We start from the raw sequence: 18,164 nt of genomic DNA on the forward strand, positions 1-18,164 counted from the left end.
ATCCTATTCCGCCCCTGGGCTTTCCTGCTCTCACCCAGCTCAAGAGGCAGGTTTGGCTGCACGAGCAGGTGAACGTGTTGGGGAAAAGGTTGTAGAACAGGACCAAGAGGGACAGATAATGGGTCGAGATGAAAATACTGGTGAAAAAGATGACAAAGAATAAGGTGAACTGAGCTAGCGCACAGTTAAATAGAGCACTGAATTTAAGTATTTATGATAGCGAGAATGCAAAGAGTGGAGCGATTCAATCATAAAAATCCCTGAATCAAAAGCAAAATATGACTGCTAAAGTGATGACCTCTCAATTTCTTTTGAAAAGACTACAAGAGATCATTGAAAATGACAACTAAAGAGTTCAAAAGCAGTGCCATAAATGAAGGGACAGATTTGGCAGTTTGAGACAGGGCTCTGCCAACACCCCAGAGTCTGTGGGGTTTGAGAAAATCACACCAATAGTCTCCAACAATCAGCTAGACTAAGCCTAACAGAGAAACTGGATTTAGGCTGCCCAGGACTTCTGGTATGACAGTGAGTAGCAAATTCAAAGCTTCAAAATACAAGATGGGTCAATACATCAGCTCATAGGGGGTGATGTGTGAAGTGTGTTTGTCCACTAGCCAAAATAATTCATGTTAAATTGACATTTTTTCTTCTTATCCATACTCTGATTTTTCAGCATTAATGACTCTTCATTATGAGAATACTTAGCTCATAAAACCCTAGCATCCTGTTATTACCCTTATGCTTCATTTTTCTTTATTCAATGGGATAAATAAGAGGCAGATGCAAATAGGAGACCTGAAATTACCAATTAATTTGAATATTATTTAGTTTGCCTGCTTCCATCAGCATCCCAATGGGCCTTTAGACACAGACAGGCCCTCTTTCTTTATCATACTTCCAGAACAAGGGAACAAGGAGAGGTTTAACTGGGTAAAAAAACTTCTCTGTAAGGTCCATTCTCTTCTCTATAGTCAGATTTCTAACTGCAATTCTTTTTTCTTTCTTGGTAATCAATGTTTTTAAATTGAATTCATAACACATGGTTATTTCACTCCATAAGCAAGGCATTGAATGCAGCTTAATCTTCTTTAAACAAAGGAAAAACACTTTGAAGAAGCAAGAGGCAGTTCTCCAGAACCTTGAAAGAATATTTTCATGATAATTCTATCACCAAAAAAATATAACTTTTGTAAATTGTGTGTTTCCTGAAGGTGTTAGTTGAACAGCTTGACAGCCAAAGTCCTCTTCTAATACACAAATGCTAAAGAACTGGAGGCAAGAGGATAAATTCTTGCCTTCCCAGTTTTGCTGAAGCAAGTCAAGGAACGCTGCTTTTAATGGAGTCACAGTAAATGATCTTTAAGGCCAGTCATCCTTAATTAAATGTGTGAGTCCCCAAAATAATTTCCTTCTTGAAGGATTAGCAGGTCTTAAAACTTGAGGCTATACAAGCAGGAGATTCCAAAGGAACAGCAATAAACTCTGGGTTTTGATCCAGCATTTTGCACACGCTAAATAATAAGAAATCTGACAAAGCCTGTAAATCTCACTGCATTTAAGACAGAAAAAGGATATTAAGAGAAAACAAACACTGCGAAGTATTTCTTTACAGCTAAAAACATATGAGAGATCCCACTGCTGCCTTCATTCATTTGTGGCTCGCCCATTATGACAGGGAGATTTGGATTGAACTTTCTAAAAGGTGTTTGAAACACAAAAGTAAAGGTAAAAACATGAAATCAATTTCACTACTCTTCGCACTACTGGAAATGCAAGAAAGTTCTCATCCAAACCTCAGCTACCAGAACCCATCAGATTGTACATTTCAGGGGAATCAACTCGGAGATTTACTTGCTCAGATTATCCCTAAATTCAGGAAACTGAAAATAAAAAGTTGCATAGCTCAAAAAGAAAGTAACATACATTATTATTTTCAATGAACTTCAGTTACTATTGCAAGAAAATAACGTGTTGGTCGTCTTCATATATAAAGAAAAAACAATGCAACACAGCTCACTTATCATATGATAACATCTGTAATAATAGAAATTGGTTTTATCACGTAGGAAAGTGAAAACTTCCCCAAACAGATATTGGAATAGCTCAGTTCCTACTTGCTCTCAGTAAATAGAAAGAGACTTCAGTGTCCTCAGAGTGACAGGGTAACTTCTTAACTAAAATATGAGGGTATCCTGGGCAGAGAGACAGCAGTTCACCCCTCAAAGTCAGAAGATAACCTTCCATATATCATAAATCAGAAGTTCTAAATATGTAGGTGACAGACAACCTATACCACAAGTGGTAAAGCCCGTGGTGGACCCGCAGTCTCCAATAAATCAATCTCTGCTTAAATGTATTTCAGTTGGGATTAAGAAAAGTAACGTTCCCTCACCACGGGCTGAGATGGCTCAACTGACCCATGACCACAAACCTGAGCACTGCACTATACAATAAATAAAACGTGCCCGATAAAACAAACTTCCTGGTCCCCGAAGGAGGTTATAGATTAAAAGGAACAAAGAGTAAATGACATAATATAAAATGACATCAGAATTGCAGGCGTATGGCGCAGCTATTTGAACAAGCAAACGCTACTTAAACTGTTTGCCGGACAACGTCTGCCCTAGTTTACAGTTAAGTCCTAAATTATGTCTGAAAATAAAAAGCTTTCAAAAGAATTGCATTAAAAAAATCTGCAAATATCACATCTGTTGATCTGGCTGCTGTATTGGAAGAGCAACTGCAGCGTGCTCCTTGTACGGGTTGCAAGGCATTTGGGAAAGATGACCGAAAAGAGACTGCACAGTTTTTTATGAAACACTTGCAAGTATTATGGCAATTCAGTGCAAGTGAATAGTTTCTATTTCTATGGCAGTGTTAGGCCACAGTGATATGAAAAAGCTAAATGGACGCCACTACTCGTTTTATTGAGTCCCTTCCAACCCAAACTATTCTAACAATTCTGTCATAGTAAATTGTTTAAATTATTGTTAAATTTACTGTACAAGCAGTATCTATATAGGGTCTCAGTGGAGTGAGTGATCATCAGAAAGGTACAAAATGACTATAAAAATGTATCAGAAAGAAGTTGGCAATGTTACTGTAACACAGCATTAATACGTAGTTGACAAAGACCCATTAGGAGGTAAACTCTCCTTTCCCAGTTGCTGCTTCTATGTATCCGCCTCCAAAATTAACTTGAGAAGAGAAACATGAAAGCAAGTCTGCGTTTCCCCTGAAACTCTCTCTATTCAAATCTGTGCTGCAGGGTTAATTTAATGGTTTATTTGCAAGCTTACTCCAAGTGAGAAAGGACACGGTGAGATATATTAAAGCTGCAACATGACTATTAGGCAGTCTGGAACGACTCTTTTCATGTTAATACTGGTTTTGGTATGCTCTTGCATACCATAAATCAAAGGTTGTCCCCACCTTTACTATATTCACTTTCCATTCAGGGCTTTGAATACAGAGGTGTAGCTCTCAGATTCACCAAACTGAAAAACTACAATAGGAATTTAGATAGTAAAAAATATCCTATTCCCTTTCTCACTGAGAAAGCAGACTTGCATCTTTCCCCCTATAAAAAGAGGATCAGATTCTACCAGCCGTTTCCCAACTGAAAAATTATCCTCTGGTTTCCAAACCTCTGCCAAGGACGTATTTACAGGCACTGTTAGAAGCACAAAACACTGCTCGGTATTTGAACAGAACGCTTCAGAATGGAAACTACTAACACATACACTTGCACTGCACAGATCATTATCTGTTTCAATTATGAAGGTAATTACTTGCCTAGAACCAGAATTGCCACATTTAAGAGAAGATTGTCCTACCTCCCACCAGTTTTAAAGATTAGATCTGCATTAGGTGCTCCCTTCGGATGCTGGTAACGAGGCCGCCGTTCACGATTTGTATTGGCTGGAGCTGGACGCTGTGCCAGAGACTGCAACATTTCTGTAATTTTGTACAGAAAAACAAAGTTAAATACACTTTCTATGCATCTTTTTAAAGAGGAATTCACACAAGCACATTTCACTGCTATATCGTAAAAAACCCACGATATTTACACTGTGCTATACTTTAGGGTTAACGCTCAAGTTATTCCACAACAGCTAATTTTTTAAGAAGTTACTAAATTGCATAGAGAGCTTTGACAAAGCCAAGCTACCCCATAATATGAACTTGCGTTTCCAGATGTTCTTACAGAAGGAACTGCCAGCAATGGTTTTCATCACAGGTGCTTAAGAAAGGGGCTGTGACCTTTTCTTTCCAAAGACACCAACCACCACTTTCTTTACCAATGATCAGGGACAAAGCTTCTCAGCAGTAGCAGAAGCCACAACATTAAACTACCCTGAAATAGTAACAGTTGGACAATGTTGCTGCCAATTAAAGACTCAGCAAGACACCTGTCCTAAAATTAGGCATTGAGGAGTCAGGTATTTAAGTCTAAGCCGGCCATAACAGAATCCTCTGACAGAGAAGACGGGCACCTGAAGAGCGTGACTCAGCTGACCTACATTACACCAGCTGTCTCATGGATGGAGCTTTTCACTTTATTATCAGCAGGAAGAAAGAGGTGAGTGAAGAAAAAAGCCAGTTTAGCCCTGGACATGCCAACTTTTGGGCAGTTTAAGATGGGTTAAGTATTGTGTTTTAGCATTTGGTAAAACTGCATTTCTAAAAATTTCTTTTCTTTTTAATGATAAAATATGGCTCTTTACCAGGCTAAGTTAATGGTTATTAAGTACTCGATATCATTATAAATAAACATCATAGGAACCTCTACATAACCTCTGCCCATATGTTCGTGCATTCAATGGAAAGTATTTCTGACAGTCCACCTGTGCAAGAATCCACATTGCTCAGCAAACAGACAGATGGAATAAACGAAGGGGAAAAGTGGAATAAGCTGTTAAACAGATTATGTTTGAAAGTCTGCTCTGTCTGGTTCTCTAATCTCTGGTAATCTCATTGGAGACACATACCCATCACCTGCTAGGAACGAACATTACTCCTGCAATGACTTGCAGAGGGCAAAACTGGAGACTAATGAGATTCTCCTGCCATTTACAAAACGCATGTGAAACTTCCAGTAAGTTATCCACCCAGTCTTTGAGAAACTGGGAAACTATGAATGATTAAATACACAATGTTGGTGTCAACGGTTAATAAATCATGTATTCACACTCTGCATACTCCCCTATAAACATCTGGAAATGGGAAACAAAGCCGTTCAGCACCCTGACAGTCCGTTTGGGTCAATGTCATTAAATAACATCCTTCAAAACAGTTCTGTCCGCCAGGAGAAATCTCTGGCGGCAGTGACAAGACCCAGGAAGAAAATCAGAAGAGATTATGGTGCATTGGCAGCCAGGTGCTAGAAGCAAAGAACGAGCAAGTGTGAGCACGTCTGGCTCTTCTGGTTTCCACACTGCAGGTGAAAGAAAATACCAGGATTTGTGAGAAGTCAGTAACCAAGAAGCTGAGTAATTGTGAAGATAACAGGAGGAAGAGACAGCAAAGGAGCACAACAGATTAGCTGGGCTGAGGGCATGTCACCCATCTTTGGTTTTAGTGAAGAAAAAGAATAACCTACACAGAAAAATACCAGTCTAAAATATGGAGTCACCCAATTCCTAGTGTTTTGTTGAATTATAAATGTTTGTTGTATTAATAATTATTTAATACTTCAGCAATGTTTATCTGATGCTACTTTCAAAGTACACTGGTGAGTTTGCATTTGTTAGCTCAGATAAAAAACCAAACCAAACACACATGGAAATGTCAGGACAAGCTTGAGACATTCTTCCTGAAATTTAGAGACTTACTCCTCTGTTGGTAAGTTCAAAGTTTGAAACAGAATTTTAAACCAAATCTTTCAGTATATATGTACTAACTTGTTACAGGCGAGCCAGCTCTTCAAAAGTAACAATCAACTGCACAAAACCTAAATACAAAAACAGTTCCAAGGAGCAATGTAATTTGGCCTGTTTAATTTAAATGTCATTTTCAGTTTGGTTTTACTGTATGTCTTACCCAGGTTAACAAAAAAGAATCAACAGCTGTTTTTAAAAATTGATGTCAATGGAAAAACCTGTTTCTTCTGTGTTGATTTTTTCCGCTAAATTAATGCTTTATACATAGCACCTGGAAAATGTTTGAGAAAATAAACCAAAATTGCCTATTACTGGTTATCAACTGGTCTCAGTTGTTGGATTCACTTCCCTCAGACAAAAATCAATGTGATCCTTTTTTGGACGAGCAGCACAGTAGCTTCCAATAAAAGCCTAGATTAAACAACCTGATTTTAAAGATAAGCAAGTCATAAGACAAGGCAGAAGAACCCAAATGCCCTGACCAATAACAACATCGTCAAAAATACCATTGATGAGGAAAAACCCACAAAAAGCCTGAGAAAAGCACTTAAATGTCTAATTCTGGAGTCAAGAGTTTCTCTTCCTTTTCATGAGTGGGTTTTGTAAGAAGGGAGTGTCTTGGGAAAGAAGTTTTTAAGCTGCTTACGATGTTTAATACTACAAATATATTATGTTACCATGTCAGAACTCTGTAGGCACTGACTTAGGAAAAATACTCCTTTTTATGATTACAAGTTTAGTTCTTCTACTATCAAAGTTCTGAAAGGAGCGTTCGATTCCACAGTGTTTTTAGAATTAGAGCTGCTTTAATTTAAATTTCCCATTTCTTGATGAATAATGACCTTTCACTAAATACCTTAAATGAGATTTCCTGTTAATTAACTACTTACACTGTGATTACCACCAGACTGCACCATCTTGACAAAAAAAAAAAATAAAGCAACAACTTTGGAGATGTTAAAGGGAAATACTAACACAAGAACTGAATAGCACAGGTTTTATTGGTCTGGCTTTGTTTAATATCTGAGTGAGCCAAGGGAAGTTGAGTCTGGAAAAAAAATACAACCCAGAACAAAACAAACCACCCAATAACCAAACACATCAAGTGCACCAGTTTATGATCCACTGCATTAACTGTTTGCTTCAAGCAGTCCAGGTTCCAAGATGCCTGACTTACATATTTAAAAAAAAACAAATTAGATGATATAATTTGTAGGAAATCTTCATTCTGTTAACATACTGTTATGTTCCAGATTTGTAGTACCTTTAGTAATACGAAGCTGAGGTGACAGTTTATTTCTCAGGTGAAGGTTACCTCTCAGTAGTATTTGCAAGACTTAGCAAGACTGGTGGAATATTCTAAATACTATTAATATTTAAAATAACTATTAATATCTAAAAAGCAGAGTTTAAGTTGCATGGATTTCGTCTTGCAGAAATGGAGGCAAGACCACAAACATCAGATTAATTTTGTGTGATCTTATTAAGGAAACAAAGTCAGTTCTTCCCCTTTCCCAAAATAAATGGAAATGCAGAGATTTGAGGCCCACTTGAAAACTCCCTTTCATGGATGAGCTACAAAAACTTCTTCAAGCACAGAGAGCAAGGAGTAAATAATGTATGACAACCTAAAATACAGGTTTTCCATGAAGTATCACAAATCAATATTCAGAACTTGAACTGCTAATTATCACAAATAATATTTTATGAAGATTCACAGAAGTTCCTCTGAAAATAATAAACACTTGGTGATTTTCTTACCCTGGTAGTCCTCTTGTTCTTGCCGTTCATTGATATCCAAAGTGAGCTTTTTCATCCTCATTCTCTCCTCCTGCTCTGCTTGCTGTTGGTTCCAATGGTTTGCAGCAAGTTGGGAAGACATTGGTACATTTAGGATCTTAAACTGCAAATGAAAAGAAGGTTTTAAGTGCCCATCACAGAAAAATAAAACAACCACCACCAGAATACATCATAACAGAAGGGTTATGATTATTTCTAGGTCATTGTGATGAAATACTTTCTATAGAAGTTTCTACTGCAAAGTGTGTTCTTTGTTGTATGAGAAAATACAAGCTATTCAGACCTCCTAAAGACAGAGAGAACATACAATAAAGGTAGATGGACTGCAAAGGCAAAACATTATTATACACAGTATTTATAAGAACAAAATTGATTAAATTTCACCAGGAACACAAAGCTATATGCTTTATTTCTTATTCTCATCCAAACTGATACCCTCACAATGAATTACACCAGTCTTGAGATAAAACCAGAAAGCTGCTTCTCCCTCCAAAGGTCTCTACTGTCCAAAGAGATGAAGCCCCCGAGCAGAATTTCTACTGTTATCTCTTGTGATACCAGGAGAAGCATTCGAAGCATTTCTGGTATCTCCCAGCATCCCTTGGCCATTATTTTGCCTTTTACGAATGATTCCAGCCCCAAAGTGCTTCTTACTGGTCTGCAGACAACTCTGGCGTCAAATTGAATCATTTCCTCCTCCCCACCACCCAAACATCCACATGACACATTCAATGCATTATCTGATTTGCCATAAGCTACATTAAAGGTAAGCTTGCTAATACTCCTACAGCTGAGATTTTCAGAAGCTTAAGGAAGATGTTTTATTTTTACCCAGTCTCAGAAAATCTAAGTTCTATTCCACTTTTTTTTTTTACGATTGTTCCAAATCAGAGAACTGATTCTTAATCTTATCTGAAACCGAAACAATAGTTTTAAGAAACCCCTTAATGCCAAAGTTTGTGAACGTATTTAGAAAAATTGCATTTCCTTTTTCAACTGCTGATCCATTAGAAATAAATATTTCTGTGCAATAAGTAGGGTAATGCACTATAGGATAATCACTCTCAATATAGCAGGAACTACTCTGAATCCTGCTGCTTGCTCTTGTGAGCTGAAATCTATTTCCACAGAAACAGGGGCAAATTTCTAAGTGTTCTTTTCTGCCACACAGTCAAAAGCTTTAGACGGATACGTTATTAAAACCTCTGTTGAGAAGGTATATGGTAAAAGCAAAATCCTCACTACGTATGGCGAGCGTTTAATGCAATAATTAGTAAGAAATCTCAAGGCATATATTAGGTAGTAGTGCCCCACTAGCAGGAGATGAACAGCGAGTGTGAGAAGACACAGGGTACTCAGATAAAGCATTTGAAAATAAACTGTGTTTGAAAGAGTGAAGATAGACTTGCAAAGACTGGAGGAAAACCTGAGAACACCTAAACCCTACCAACTAGAACATTTATTTAGATGAGACAAATCAGGCAAAAGATTTTTTTTGGGAGACAGGAGGGTAACAGCATGTTATATTGAACACAAATACAAGCTTGTTGCTAAGGTGTGTGGGAAAGAATAAAAATGAAAGTTTTTGAAATCACAGACTGGTTGGGGTTGGAAGGGACCTCTGGAGATCATCCAGTCCAACCCACCTGCTACAGCAGGTTCACCAGAGCAGATCACACAGGAATGTGTCCAGGTGGATTTGAATGTCTCCAGAGAAGGAGACTCCACAGCCTTTCTGGGCAGCCTGGTCCAGGCTCTGGCACCTCAAAGTAAAGAAGTTTCTCCTCATATTCAAATGGAACCTCCTGTGCTTCAGTCTGTGCCCATTGCCCCTCATCCTATTGTTGGGCACCACTGAAAAGAGTCTGGTCCATCCTCTTGACACCCACCCTTGAAATATTTATAAACACTGATGAGATCCCCTCTCAGCCTCTCGGTCTTTCCTCATAAGGGAGGTGCTCTAGGCCCCTCAGCATCTTTATAGCCCTAATTCCAACAGAAAAGTAAACTTTGGTTACTTTTTGCTGAGCAAACTATGTGTGCACCCAGATACTGTCAAATGAGCATTACGCAAACGACATAAATAAGTAACCCATTAGAAGCATTTCATGATAAAAATCATTCCTTAGCTTCACCATTAAGCTCCTCATCGATCTTAATATGTCCTTTATATTTTATCTGTTCTTCGGATTTTTTGGTTTAATGGGATTGGTAAGTGTTTTCAGATGGGATGATTAAAGTAGAACAAAAAACTTGAAATATAGAGGGGTACAAATAAAAGAAACAGCTACAAAAACCAGACTGGTAATTAACAAAGTATCACTGAGTCACTATCTTAAGGCAATCAGAGTTGCTGTCTGAAATCAGATTACTGATGACAATTACTAAAGGAGACAATGATTACTGAGCAAATGAAAGATTTCTGATTTGCAAGGAGTGAAGAGATACATCAAAAACCTCTTGTAAAATCTGTGAGACAAGGACAGAACATAAGGACTTTACTTCGACTGCAAACTGAAGAAAGATGAAAAACAATCATCTGGAAGACTAGATTACAGATTTCATAAAAACATCACTGAGATAAAGAACTTCCCATTCAAGGACAGATTCGACCATTCCACAGATGTTACCGTTCTCTTATGGAACCTTGCTAGAAATCTTTCGAATGGAAGGAAATCTTTTGTCTCGGTTATTAACCAAGTTTCTTGACACTAGGTGACCTTAATTCACACCTACCTGGCATAAAACTTCTTGGACAGTTTCAAAACCATCAAATGGTATTAGCAAACCTCAGCTCTGATGGCAACATGATGGCAACGCTGCTTTGAGTCCCCTTGCTCTCTCATGGATCTTGGATAAACTGCGAGGCCATAGTCTAACTCCCAATAACCATACTCAGTTCTATGGCTACTCGTTTTGTCACACAACTCCTTTGCTAAAGCTGATGGGTAAAAAAAACGCAGCCTTCTATTGCAAAGATTTTGGGTAAACCAGTGTCTTGCTATTGCCTGTTTTTGTAAATCACAGTGTGACAAAAAAGGACAAAATACGGTGTCCTCGTTACTATCAGCCTGCAATGACTTAGTTCAGGTTGCAAGCTGCTAGTAAATACAAGTCAGTTGTTGTGTTGCTTAAAAAAGCCTACTTGTCAATGCTCCACTAAAACCTGGCTCAAAACTGGCACGTGAAGTGAGTATTTAGTGATTGGAGCTCAACTACCAAATATTAACCTCCGGAAAAAAGCACAGCACGTTCCATTTTCATCAGTAAGTACTTTCTTACAGTCAAGATTTCAAGTTTCAGCAACACCGTTGTCAAAGAACAGAGATTAAACGCAGCAAGCCATTAGGTTGATAGAGTGAGGCGGTGCTGCTTATTATCGCAGGGACTGCGCAGAGGAAAAGTTACTTAAAGCCTTTCAGGCTGTCTGCAAACTCCTTCTGATCGTTTTTAAAAGCTGAAAGTCTACAGCTATGAATTAACAGTAAAGTATGCCTCCATCACTTCAAAACTCTGCACATTCTGCTCACACAGATTTAAAATAAAGTCATATAAGAAGGAAGAATTATTTTCTTTTCAGCTCCACCTCTTCTTTCCTGCTTATTTTTTCTATCTGAATACAGAGCTATGGATAAAGAAGCCTTTCATTGACTCAAGAACTAAAGTAGTCTATAAAGCAACTGTTTTCTACATTTCTAGAAACGCTGAGAGGAGTTTTGGCAGGAAGAGCCTACTCCCAAAAGCAAATATTGGGGGAGGAGCAGCAAAAACTCCTGAACAAGTCCTGCTTTCTTTTTAAGCCACATGTCAGCAATATTTTCCCCTCATGCAGAATATGAAGATCCTAAAATTCTTGGTAGATGCAGATACTCCTAGTAAATTATCCTGAAAAAGCTAAATACCTTTTTTTTGAGAGATTTCTCTTAAATCCCTTCTCAAATCAATGACAACAGTTAAAATTCCCAACTCAAAACTTTTGTAGAACTTCATACACAACAACTTCCAGGAAAACAGAACAACCAAATGTAGTAAGGAAATCAGTTGATCGTCACTCTTAAATGCAAGCAGAATGTGCCCTAATCAAACAGGTATCAGCACTTACACTTCCAGAGCAATCACTTGCTAGTTCAAGTGTTTTATGAGAGGAGAGGTGCTCACTTTCTACATGGATTTTTGAAGTATCTTTCATATGAAGGAAGAGAAAGACTCTACTTCAGTTTATATACCTCAACTGATACACTGCAGTCCCAATTTAGGTAACAAAAGTCAAAACAAAGCAATGACACAGATCTAAACACCTGAAAGGTACAGATGCATGGAATCAAACACCACTTCGGTTTTGCTCTCCATATAAACTCAGAGACATTCATTTTCATCATCAATTTATACAACCGAAATGAAAAGGTTTCTTTAGAAGACCTAAGTCATGACGAGAAATGCATGTGGAATGTGTTAGGTATTGATTTGTACGCTATGTATCCGCTGACCTAGGAAAATTCAAATATACACTGGAGAGAAGAGCCAAGACAAATATACAGCTTGGCTGCATGAAGAAAGGGGTTTATTTGTTTTGTTAAGGTGATTTCCATTTAAGTTTCTCTGAGAGATTCACTCAGTGCGTTTTGGAATAGCTCTCTAAAAGCGTCTTCAGAGACAATGACATGTTTTGCAAGTTGAACAAATTCAGCCAAGTGGCAGTTACTTAGGAAATGGAATTTAGCAAATGCCACACATCTTGATTTGAAGCTGAAAGTGTTCTCAGAAAAATATGCAGAATCTTGAAGATTCTGGGATATTCTCTTTTTTTCCCCCCTATTCCTTTCAACATTCAGTGGCAGTCCACCAAACACATCTGTTCATCTGCCACACATAGATTTTAAATATATGTAAGATGCACCACTGTCCTGCTAGTGTAGTCACCAAACATACTTAGTAATTGTACAATCTAATCACAGAATTTTTCTGCATGATTTGTATTAACAACCAAAAATTCCAAGAAACTACATGTGGTATTTTCTATTTATCAAAATTAAGTTGTCAGTATCCCATTCTGAGAAGAGGATGAAGACAAAAAATTCTGTGACTTCAAAATCACAAAGTGCGACTTTCAAGAAAGTGAAAGGATTTATTTAGTTATACAATATCTATACCATACATAAATTCTTACCTGCTGTTTGTTGCCTTTTCGTGTTAACATGACAAATGGCATCGTGTCTCCAGACTCTGACTCTCCTTCCCCAGCTGCAAGTGGGGGACCCTTCTTAAGCTGACTTTTGAGATGTAGAGGAATGGCAACATCCAGCTGATGGACTTTCACAGATTCACCACTCCGTTGCTATTAAAAGAGAAATGTAGTAAATTCTATAAATGCTCAAATGCTAAAAATGTCAGTCAGTCTGGTAACATTCATATTTTCATGACTGATTAAAGGTTTAATCTTCCAAGAAAACAAAGTAATACATAAATAAGTGTATTAGGCTCTATTACATTTTCCTTTGGTTTCCTTGCTTGTGAAGAAGAAAGTTACAGGGACAGAATACTTCAAATGTTAAAGGAATTCCAGATAACAACATTTGAAGGAAAGAAATCTGCAGACTTGATTAGACACACTTGAGAATGGACACTCAAGATTTTTTGTAGCATCTTATTCATGTGTTTCTCCTACAGGGCTTGCTATGCTCAATACTTAAATATTTATCAGATGTGACCAAAAAAAACAACACAGAGGACTTAAAGGTTATTCAAATTTAAATGGAACTACATTCAGACATACTAAAACCCAGGCTTGGATAGTCTAGGATAGAGTCAGAAGTGTTGCATAGTATCTGATGCAGCCAGTAAAATGTATCTCAACATGCCATATGTTCACTGGGCAAACAATACAAATTAACAGCTATTTTACTAAAAGCTACTTATTCAAACATGTCAATCGCAGAGAAGAGGCCACAACTAGGAAAAAAATAAACCATGGTCTTTAGTATGGTAAGCTAAGCATTAATCACTTATTTATGTAAAAAACCCCTAATTAGCTGTACAGCCAATTACATTATTTAAGAAAATAAGTATTTATACCTGAAGATTTTCCAGCATCATTTTATCCAATGCCTGAATGAAATCCTCATCTTCTGCACAAGGGACATGCTTAAGTCCTCCTCCTTTAATCATTACTTCCTATTGTAATGGGAAAAACATAACCTATTACATTAGTTTCAGAAATATGAATATTCAGTCCAGAAGTAAGTGGAAAAATATCCTTATTGCTTCTATATCATAGATAATCAAAGGCTTAAAAAAATAAAGTGTTGAAGAAAAACATTTTCAGCTTGGATTACTTCCTTGAAGAAATATGTTCTGATGTTTATTGCATCATTACAAAGATTGGCCACTTATGATATTGTGACATACTAGTGTGTATGTATAGATGTGTACGTACACACTCTAGATATGGCAACAACACAAAAATGTCTACTCCTACCACACCTAATTTAACTAATTTCTCCATTAAGTCCATAAAGATAGATGGGTGTTTCAAGACAAACACCATCGTTCAGTATTTAGAAAGCACATGACCACAAAAGTGCTTTAAGTCAGCACTCCAACATATTGTTCTATATTGATCGTTATTTTTACTCTGCAACTGCAATTCAGGCTCAACCTGATGGGTTCTTTTGCTACAGATGTTAATCTGCAAATCCCAAATTCATATTTTAGGAATTTTGCGCTTCTTGGTTTGTCTCCAAGATCTAGTGGAGTGTCTAGTTTCCCTTGTATCATATCAGCTTGCTGGCGTTGCAAAACCATCATTAATGCAATCTTTTCCAGTGTAGCTACCTGGGAAAGTACACAGTCCTATGACAACATGTTGTTGTAAAGTTCGACAGCATAACTATTTTCAGAAGGTAATAATGAAAGTTTGTAAATATAAAAATAAGCTCTAAAATGTATGTGAGGTAATAGCAGGAGTGTTCTTGCTGTGTTTTCCCAGATATGTTATGAGCAGCACTGGCAAAAAAACATTCAGTAGAAAAAAACAAAGATGCAAGAGTCAATTCACTTATCTAAAGCTACGATACATACGGTATTCTCCTCATCAGTTTCATTTTCCTTATTGGAGTCTGTAAGATAATCTGTGTTTTCTTCCTCCTCTTCTTCACCTTCTTCTTCTTCATTGTCAGAGCCCTCCTGAAATATGCAATGCATAACTTTTGACTATTTATAAAATATACAGACCACTTGAACTTGATTCTTCATACACATTTTCTGCACCTTTCTTACTCTCTCCCCATCCAAAGCTGTTTAGTTCAGTCTTAGTGAATTTGTTTGTTAGGTTTTGTATTTAATGTGTCAGCCTGAACTCCCTCGGCTTTACCTGACATTTTCACAAACGTATCTGACATTTTCACTGCAGGTGGTTGTGCTGCCACTCAGGGACAGCTCAACACACTGGAGCAATGGGTGGACAAGAACTCAGGAAGTTCAGCGCAGGGAACTGCACCTGAGGAGCATTAACCCCATTCACCAGCGCAGGTTGGAGGTTGCCCAGCAAGAGAAAGGCCTGGGGTCCTGGTGGACAACAAACTGACCAAGAATCAGCAATGCTGAGAGAGAATTGAGAGAGAAGGTCTTGTTTAATTTGGGGAACAGAAGGCTCGGGGTGGGGTGAGAGCTTCTCAATGTATATAATACCTGAAGGGATGGAGCAAAGAGGAGGGAATCAGACTACTACCCGTGGTGTCCAGTGACACACCCAGAGGCAATGGACACAAGTTAAAAAATTCAACTTAAACAAAAGAAAAAAGCCTTCTTTACTGTGATGGTGTTTAAACACTAGAATGGATTGTGGAGCATCCTTCCTTGGAGATATTAAAAACCTGACTAAGCATTGCCGCAGCAACCTGCTGTAAGTGACTCTGCTTTGAGAGAGGGAGGTTTGGACAGGAAGACATCCAGAGGTCCCTTCCCCATCACCAACTGTTTGTGATTCTAATGATATTATTCATTTGTAGGTAAAGCCACAAACCCCGCCAAACTTTGGGAACTTTAATGCTAAGAAGCACAGACTAAAAGAAAGCTTACTAGTAAACCAACCAACCCAAGCATAAAAAGAAAAAGCATTTCCTATGTCCTTGATTAACTTATTTTCTCATACCACTGCCATTACCACGTCAACTTTGCTGTGTCATAGTGACAAGTTAGAATTTCTATGCACACGTCACTTTTTTATTGGCTGCACCATTTTTGAGTCAAAATATTATTGGCACAGTAAACAAGGAAGGTTGTTATGCTCCATAAATCTTTTATTTATTCATATTACACAGGCATACTAGGAACACCTGTTATTTTTTCCTACACGACTGCTTTGACATCTAGTCAATACATTTGCTTCTACAACAGATACAGAAAATTATCTGAAAACATTTCCATGCCAAAAACCTGAAGGCATCTTTTTGTTGAGAAGCAGCACATACCCTGAGTGGAGTTGTCAGGTTCAAGTTTCTGCCATAATTTATCTAGAATAAGCCTCAGACACTCTGTATTTGGTTTTCCACATACACAAAACCAGGATGGAAATACCCTCAGAATTCTGACTGGGTTGTGCATACCCACATTTCACCTGCCAACTCTGTGAGACATAGGAGGGTTTCAGCAAGTAATGAGTAATAAAAATAGTGATTACTCGTTCCTTTTATGCAAAGCAAGATAAGGATTAAGGTCACCTCTTCTTCTGGCTCATTTACTTCACTTTCATTTCCAGATTGTTCCTCTGTCTCTGCTCCACCTTCCTCTTCCTCTTCATCCTCTTCCAGATTCTCTCCTTCTGTAATGGAATCTTTGGAATCCTTGTCATTCACGATTCCTGAAATTTGGAAAAAGAGAAAGAATTAGAACAAGGAACTAGAACAGAATTAGAACATTACAATACATATAACAGCTCAAGTTATAGGTGGAAGATCCCTTCAAAAGTCTATTATTACTGAACACTAAAACTTCCAATGGGTCGTAATATTCAACTACTGAATGAAATATTTTCTGTATAGTCACCTTATTTGTAAAGGGTAATAATTTCCCTGCCAAAAAAAGTAGGAAAACATTATGGATAAGGCGTAAAATCTCCCATAGAACACCAATCAAAAAGCTGCACTGTGCAAACTGCTTCAAAATATCCTCAAACTGAACATGCAGCTTTACTGAAACATGTGCTGAAATACGAGCACTAAATTAGAGATGCTCTACAAAACCAGCAGATATGCAGGCACCTATTGTCATAACCTTCAAAGATCAGAAAAGCAGACTATGACCTTCCTGAGACCACCTTCAAACAGTCCTAACAGGAGGACTAGGAACTATCACACCCCATACCGACATTTTAATAGCAAACAAGTAATACAACATCAAGAAAAGCAATAGCTTTGTGGGACACGCAGGACACAACTCCCTTTTTAAAGGCTGTACTGTTGATGGGCTTCACCAGTGCCAAAACAAACACAGTAAAATGTCACCAACACTTGGTGACATCCAGCAACCATGTATCTCCCCTTAACTCTACCAAATCCAACTGCTGTAGTGGTGGTGATGATCCAGAGAACAGAAGTTCTTATGATTTGTAGGAAGGAAGTGCCAAGTATCTTTCCAAAGAATATTACAGCTTATATAAGAAGTTGTAAATTACTTCTCAGTTATCATTTTGAGAGCATAAAAGCTGGTAATTTAGATCATACCAGAAGGAAATTTTTGTCTGCATTTCATGGGTAATTTTAAGGCATGTCAATTAAATGAACAGCATATTAAAAATTCAAATTTCTCCTAAAATGTATGTTGTGATGTTTTACCTGGCAATTACACATACTCATCCCACTGGATTAAAGGACTATTCTTAAATATTGAACTTGTCTAATTAGAACAAGTTCTATTAAGGCCAGAATTAACACTTATGAAGTGTCAAATTTACATATAGAAGATTATCTTCAAATAAAAATGGAAGACTAGAAAACAACTGAATCTAATGAGAAATGAACACAGCAGTATCCAATAATACTAAGAACTGATATGTACAAAAGGTTTACAAGTTAATATGATAATAGTTGTTTTAGACACACACTAATCAGTATTTTGTCAACTGAGTTGTGCTGAAAGCCCAACTTTCTTCTATTGAAATGAACTGATTTTAACACAACAGGATTTATAAATATAAATATACATCACTGTGGTCTTAGCAGGAGCTACAAGCTAGCACACAAGCCAGATGACAGTTACATTTTAAGAAGAAAATAAACTGTAATAATCCAAGCAAAGCTCTAATTCATGAAAAGGAAATCATCTTCTGGCCTCTACTGAAACGTGAAGCCCATTCAAAATCATTCCAAAGGAAGCCTAAGGCTCAAAGTGCCTGACAGTGTTTTAAGAGCAAAACATGTTTTCTTTTTTATTTTAGTCTTACCCTAACACTTACTTTCACAGCTCTGATCAAATCCAGAACAG

At 37.6% G+C, this 18,164-nt stretch overlaps 2 protein-coding genes across 4 annotated transcripts in view; one reads left to right on the forward strand and one right to left on the reverse strand.

Annotated features, from left to right (window-relative positions):
- Nucleotides 1-18,164, forward strand: part of DHTKD1 (dehydrogenase E1 and transketolase domain containing 1) — a 106,291-nt gene that overhangs the window by 25,338 nt on the left and 62,789 nt on the right. The gene's annotated exons all lie outside the window — the stretch shown is intronic.
- UPF2 (UPF2 regulator of nonsense mediated mRNA decay) overlaps nt 1-18,164 on the reverse strand; it is a gene marked incomplete at its 3' end in the record, with an annotated part of 59,883 nt that overhangs the window by 5,587 nt on the left and 36,132 nt on the right. For 2 of the 3 annotated variants that reach the window (XM_082072635.1, XM_082072634.1), the window contains 6 exons: nt 16,403-16,542; nt 14,763-14,867; nt 13,758-13,856; nt 12,853-13,020; nt 7,647-7,788; nt 3,840-3,960 (listed from right to left, as the gene is read on the reverse strand). In XM_082072635.1, the coding sequence (XP_081928761.1) occupies nt 3,840-3,960; nt 7,647-7,788; nt 12,853-13,020; nt 13,758-13,856; nt 14,763-14,867; nt 16,403-16,542 (775 nt within the window). Of the gene's footprint in view, nt 1-3,835; nt 3,961-7,646; nt 7,789-12,852; nt 13,021-13,757; nt 13,857-14,762; nt 14,868-16,402; nt 16,543-18,164 lie in introns of those variants that run through there. The other variant, XM_082072636.1, reaches the window with a different exon arrangement.

This window comes from Streptopelia decaocto (assembly GCF_964273445.1).
Source record: "Streptopelia decaocto genome assembly, chromosome: 1".
NCBI classification, from domain to species: Eukaryota; Metazoa; Chordata; class Aves; order Columbiformes; family Columbidae; genus Streptopelia; species Streptopelia decaocto.